The sequence below is a fragment of the Hibiscus syriacus genome, unplaced genomic scaffold (genome assembly GCF_006381635.1).
Source record: "Hibiscus syriacus cultivar Baekdansim isolate YM2019G1 unplaced genomic scaffold, ASM638163v2 tig00112184_pilon, whole genome shotgun sequence".
Lineage (NCBI taxonomy): Eukaryota > Viridiplantae > Streptophyta > Magnoliopsida > Malvales > Malvaceae > Hibiscus > Hibiscus syriacus.
The window spans coordinates 269,898-276,074 of NW_024063265.1; the positions used below are offsets into that span (position 1 = coordinate 269,898).

Below are 6,177 nucleotides of genomic sequence, written 5' to 3' on the forward strand. Positions count from 1 at the left end.
TATTTCTTGAGGTCTCATGTTTGAGCATCAGAAATGTTGGTACAAACTTTCAATGTCAAAGGATTAAGATTTATCTTTGAACTTACCTCATATTATTTAAAGAAAAAACTCAAATTTGAATTGTAAGAGGGAGAAAAATAAATTAATTTATTTGTAAATTGTATTTTTTTTAACGCTCAACAAACTATCTAACAAGTACAAAAAATTTCAAATAAAAAATATAAAAAAATATTAAATACTCAAAATAAACATAAAAGAGGATCAAAATTCATTCTAATCATCTCTATCTTATAAAAAATAATAAAAGAAAAATTACATGAAAATTTTAAAAAATAATCAATTCCGTGTAAGCATCGCCATTAATTAATGATGGGATCGCCAAAACAAAAATAAAATATGACATAGCAATAATTTTGAAAAATAATGCTAATAATTTGTTGACAAAAAAGAAATGAAATAAATAGATAGTGATTAAATAAATAATTTATTCTCTTTTCAATTATATATAGACTAAATTTTGGGCCCATCTGCCCAGGCTCAGTTATGATCCTGCTCGGTACTATCTTTTTAAGAGATTGTATGAGTTCATACAAACCCTACGGGGGTGACCATGCATGTTTAGCAAGGACCATATTGGTGTTCCTCGTTGTGTGCTTAATTTGCACAATCCAATCTCGAGCTAGGTATAAATCGTTCCCAACTTCCTCGCAACCTGGAGGCCCTTATATATTCCCTGAAGCTCGACTTCAAGTGACATATATATATATATATATATATATATATATATGGCAAACCCCATTATCTAGTGACCCTTGTAATTAGGGTGGTCAAAATTAGGTATCCGAAATTTTCGGGTATTAAAATATCAGCTTGTTTCCTAGTTCATTAAGTTTGGATATCCGTAAGTCGGATATACATAAAATTCGAGTACTTGTATTTTTGGATCATGAGTATCGATTCATTTTTTTATTTTTTTAATTATATTATTTTTCTAAAAAGAGTTACATAAAAGATATAAAATTTAAAAGTCTATAATACTGAATCCACTCATAAAATTTAAAAAAAAATTAATTACATAATTAAATATAAAACTTGTTAAAAATAAAATTAAAGAAAACCAATTAAATTTAAAATATTTTGAAGTTAAAAGAAATATTTGAGAAATAATTTAGATCGTCAGGGTTGAAATAATTTAAGAAATTAATAATTTAGAATGATATGGTTAAATAGTTTTAAAAAATTAGAAATTTAAAACGTTAGGGTAAAATAATTTAGGAATTGGAAATAAAAAAAATATTTAAGAAATTGGATACTTGTTCGACATGTACCCGATTAAAGGATATTTTGTGATCAGGCCTGACCCTAAAACCTGAGAAAAATAACATGTCAAATACCCAACCCACGAAATCATATATTTTTATTATAAATAAGCGATATTTTTTAACCTGATCGACGGGTCGAGTGTTTTTAGCACCCCTACTTGTAATCCCTTATACCTCCTCCGCATGTATCATCACCTGAGGTGGTTCTCCGTGCACCATCGGAGTCAATTTTGCAGCATGGAGCTTCTGGTGACTGTCATCTCTCTAAACAATGTTTCTGCATGAGGTCATGAATAAGGGTTAATGTATTTCTTGCACTAGTAATCATCTTCTTCGCTTTCTCTAAACTAGATTCATTTTCTATCATCTTTGGCTCGAAAATGACTTTATTTCTCCTTTCTCATAACGTCACCTGCTTCGTTGTCCAGGTGATATCGATTTATCAGATTTTTCACAATCTCCTGTGTATTCATACCCTCTAATTTTTCAGAAAATTTATTTTTAGCTCTTAATTATTTATCGTCTTTTTATCTTCAAATTGAAATAATTAATAAAAAATAATATTTACTTGACATCATCTATTTCCCTTTTTCTTAAATGTATCTTAATATTTGGATAAATTGTACCATTTTTAATATCTTCACAATTTTATATAATTTACCATTTTCCTGAATTTAATTAAATAACTTATGCCAACTTAATGTCAAAAATAATCAATGCCAACTAAATTGGAATGCTATTTTCCGATTGCTTATAATTTTTTTTTAAATTAATCATTGGTGTCTGATTTATTGACCGACTAATTCAGATCGAGTAATACGAGACGAGGGCGACCCACCAACTTAATTGGAATGCTATTTTTCAATTGCTTTAATTTAATAAATATTAAAAATTAAAAAATTAAAATAACTTTTTATTCCCTATAGCTCGAGATACAATATCATTAGACCGATTGTTTGAGATTACGAAGTAATTCAAATCTGATACACGTTTTGAGTAAATGTAGACCACCAATGAATCATGGGTCAACAATTGATTAAATTCAGACACCAAGTCATTGATGTACGGCTATAATTTTGTGATATTCATCATGCTATTCATGGACGGTTAACCATATATTTTAATCTAAACGATCGGTTAACTGTTATAACGATTACGAGATTTTTGTAAATATAGCTTAACTTTTAAGAAACGCTATTAACTATTCGGTTACAAATTCACCTGCAGTTAACATATTATAATTATTTTTCAAAAATAAAATAACATAAACACTTTAAAGTTTCATATTTCATACTATAAAAAAATATAGTAGTTAACACATACTTTTACCCATGTAAGTGAATAAAATAAAGTATGACACTTAACACAATTATTTTATGTAAGTATGTTTTTGTATTTTTAAAGAAATAAAAAATTAAAGTAATAAAAATATATTAAGTTATTTTTGTACAAACGGAACTAAAATTGAAGATTGTTCAATAAATTTTTAGGAATAATGCTAAAATTTATTCTAATTCTATTAGTATTTTCCCAGAAAAATATAATTATAAATTTAACTTATTAATCAATAATTAACCGTTTATCAAAATTCGTAACCTTAATCTTAATCGTTAACCATAATTTTTAGTGGTTCGATTAACCGATATTGTTTAGCATTAATGGTTCGATTAATTAACTTATTAAATGTAACGATTATATCGGTTAACAATTACGGTTAACGGTTATAGATTTTTTTGAACACTCCTGATATTCATGAAATATTTAGACTGCTCCTAATTTTACTCTCCTAAAGTATCAAGAACAAACAGCTAAATCACCTGAATTACATCGTAAAGGTCATATTCCTCAATGAGATGTTGGAAATGTCGCGACAAGCTCGTATAAAACAGATCCCCTTTCTCAAGTCAGCTTTGAGGATAAACTTCAAGAAAGAAACCCAGATTGTTTCCTTGCGCTTCAGCTCGGCTTTCCGACAATGCGATGATCCAGTAACACCGGACATGGACCAGTCCCTTCAATAGAATTAGGTTACAACTCCTTTGTCAACACTAAAAAGGCCATAAATGTCACTTGTCACAGCCACTGTGCTTGTTGAGACAGCAAGGAAGATCATCATCCATGATATTAGTCTATCATTCTTTGTTGCAATTCCATGGGTGTCCCTGCATAAAGTGCATATTAGAAACCGTTAATTACTTGATTACCACATTTCAAACAAGGTTGATGATAAAATCCCATGTTTATTAAATGCAAGTTTTGTTATTTCCTTCGATCAGGTTCTAGTTTCACTCGTGCTATCATATCGATACCAATATCTTCCCCAGGAAGCTCTATTTAGGGCCAATGAGCTTCACTACTAGATTTCATGTATTCTACTCTGACATAAACATACAGTCCTCTACCCTTTAGCAAGCATTACCATTGATAACTTCATATTCAACAAAACGTGCTTATATAACTATTACTCACCGAAGAGTGATGGCAGCTGGAAAGATATAACTAACACAAACTGCGGCAGTTGCACCGGTGAACTGGAAAGCATCCCAGATGCTAGGAATAAAGTTGGCTCCCACAAAGATGAAGCCCATTAGAGCAACTGTTGTTGAGATGAACCTTCTTTTAGAAATTGCAATAGGAATGGCATACGGAAATAACAGACCATCTATGTTGAGACGAAGGGAGAAGAACACAATTGGGAAAACAAGCATCAAGTGAAGGCAATAGCTCAGCCTGATCAAATCATCAAGCAATGAACTATATGGAATCCCGAGATCAGCATCGAAATTGGCAAGCACATCATCCAAAATATGGTCTCCAAAGAGAAGGACTCCAAAAAAGCTAGTAGCAATGTAGATAGCAGTGCAAAATATGAGCGACTTTCTAACAATCAACTTCATCTGTGTAGGGTCTTTCAGTTCATTCTCTATTGGGAGTACTGCAAGTGTATCCAATACAAAAAAAAGGGGGTTATCCCAAGCAATCATACATTAAGAAATTAACAATCTTTAGCTACGCAAGAATGGGAGCTGTGCAGGGTACTTGAAAATTTGAACATTTATTTCAAAGGAACTCATACTAAATGATATAAGCAGAATCTCTCATCGTTTCATAAACAAAAAATGTCAAAGAATACACCATATGATAGCTAATATCAAAATACTAACAATCTTAAATGATAGTGCATGTTTGTAATTCTATGTAATGTTGAACCATAAATGGATCACTTGATCTTCGCGGAGTTCTTTGTATAAACTAAAACATAAACCAGTTTCATGCAAATTGTATGAAAATGAACTTAAACCAACAATTAAACAAAACCAAATTATGATAGTAAATAAATGATATCAGGACTTGGAAGTACCAAAGAATATAGAAACAATCGATCTGCAATGACTTACTATTATGATGGCATATATAAGCAGTGACTAGAACAGGAACAGTGGTGAAAAGCTTCCAAAACGATGCTTGATTATCAAGTATTGGCATTAAACGAGGCATTCCAATTTTTCCTTCCATCAACTTAACAATGGTAACTCCTGCTGTTATTGCCACAAACATCACTGCGAAACCAACTGATAATGCCGATGTGTACCTCAATGAATCTACAATCACCAAGTCAATTCAATCAAAAATAAGAAAAAAAACACTTTTTTCTTTGAAATTTTGAAATTTTGAAATGTAACCCTCTGCTTTAATTTTACGAATTTGGTCTCTTTGCCAGTTTGATTTAAAAATCAAACTATAATTAAACAACACTTTATATGTGTTATCAGTTAAAAGCAGAGCTTTTAAATTTAACAAAAGCCCATTAACAATATTATTCGACATTAATTTTTAAATCAATCAGACACATAGAAGGATTAAATTTTTGAAAGTAAAAGAAGATGAACTAAATTTTCAGAAGTCCGAAAAGTACAGGGAGTGGGGAAAAGTTTGACTAGTACCAACGCGTTTGAATGAGATGAGAGGGGCAAAAACGAAAAGCGTTGTGAACAAGAGCACAGCCGAACGAGTAGTCCACCAATGTTCGCCGAACCATTCTTCCAAAACTCCCATGTGGTGGAACCCATACTCCCATGTCCCCGATAACACGTCACCTGCCACCAATTCAAAATTCACTGCTAATCAAACGGCTATTAATCGTTCCACGAACCGTAATGCGTAATTATGTGTTCAAAGTTTACCAATGATAACCATGTAAACCACAAGCATGCCCGTGTTGTTGATGACGATGCAAGCTTGAAGGATATTTCGGCCAGCCCTACCAAAAGTGTCGGCGGCGACGCCTGAATACGTGGTGGATTTGGAGGCTCGACTGAATCTGAGAATCTTATCGATGGATGATTCCGTTAACATAGAGACGAATATGATCGCCACTAGACCGGGGATTAAGCCCAATTGGTTGACGGTGGCTGGAAGCGCCATGATACCGGCTCCAACGACTGTAGTCGAGAGGTTGAAAACGGCTCCAGAAATTGACGCCCCATGGAAGCTGCCTTCGGGAGACTCGAATTCTTGGTAGCCGATCTTTTGTGAGAGGAGAGCCGCTCGGGGACTCCGTCGGTGTTTACGGTCTGACAGCGTGGGCAGCATAGTCATTTTGAACCAGTTCGGTGGTTAAAGCCGTTGAATGAGGTCGAAGAAGAGACCTCAAAGTTGAATCTATGAAGTCCCCAATCGGCGTATAGTATATAATATATACACTACGGCCCTTTTGGAAGGGTCTTCACGCGGGATGGATGTATTGCGGCGAATGAAACGTCGACACGTGTAAATACCTTAAATTTTCTATAGAATGGAATAAAACGCAGCCAGCGAGGGAGGGCGGTGACGGCCTTTCTTTTTGGTGTGGCCT

General features: G+C 33.1%; 1 protein-coding gene across 3 annotated transcripts; it reads right to left on the reverse strand.

The window, feature by feature from the left end:
• Nucleotides 1-3,120: 3,120 nt before the first annotated feature.
• On the reverse strand, nt 3,121-5,963 carry LOC120175281 (amino acid transporter AVT6B-like). 3 transcript variants are annotated; one of them, XM_039181947.1, is made up of 5 exons: nt 5,507-5,962; nt 5,267-5,419; nt 4,721-4,924; nt 3,792-4,257; nt 3,134-3,484 (listed from the first exon to the last, which is right to left on the reverse strand). In XM_039181947.1, the coding sequence occupies exons 1-5, from the start codon at nt 5,919-5,921 to the stop codon at nt 3,346-3,348; spliced, it is 1,377 nt and encodes a 458-aa protein (XP_039037878.1). In that variant the 5' UTR covers nt 5,922-5,962; the 3' UTR covers nt 3,134-3,345. The 3 variants fall into 3 exon arrangements, 2 of the variants coding, with proteins under 2 accessions (XP_039037879.1, XP_039037878.1); XR_005521242.1 differs by having other exon boundaries at nt 3,357-3,488; nt 3,705-4,257; nt 5,507-5,963; XM_039181948.1 differs by lacking the exon at nt 5,267-5,419 and having other exon boundaries at nt 3,121-3,484.
• Nucleotides 5,964-6,177: the final 214 nt, after the last annotated feature.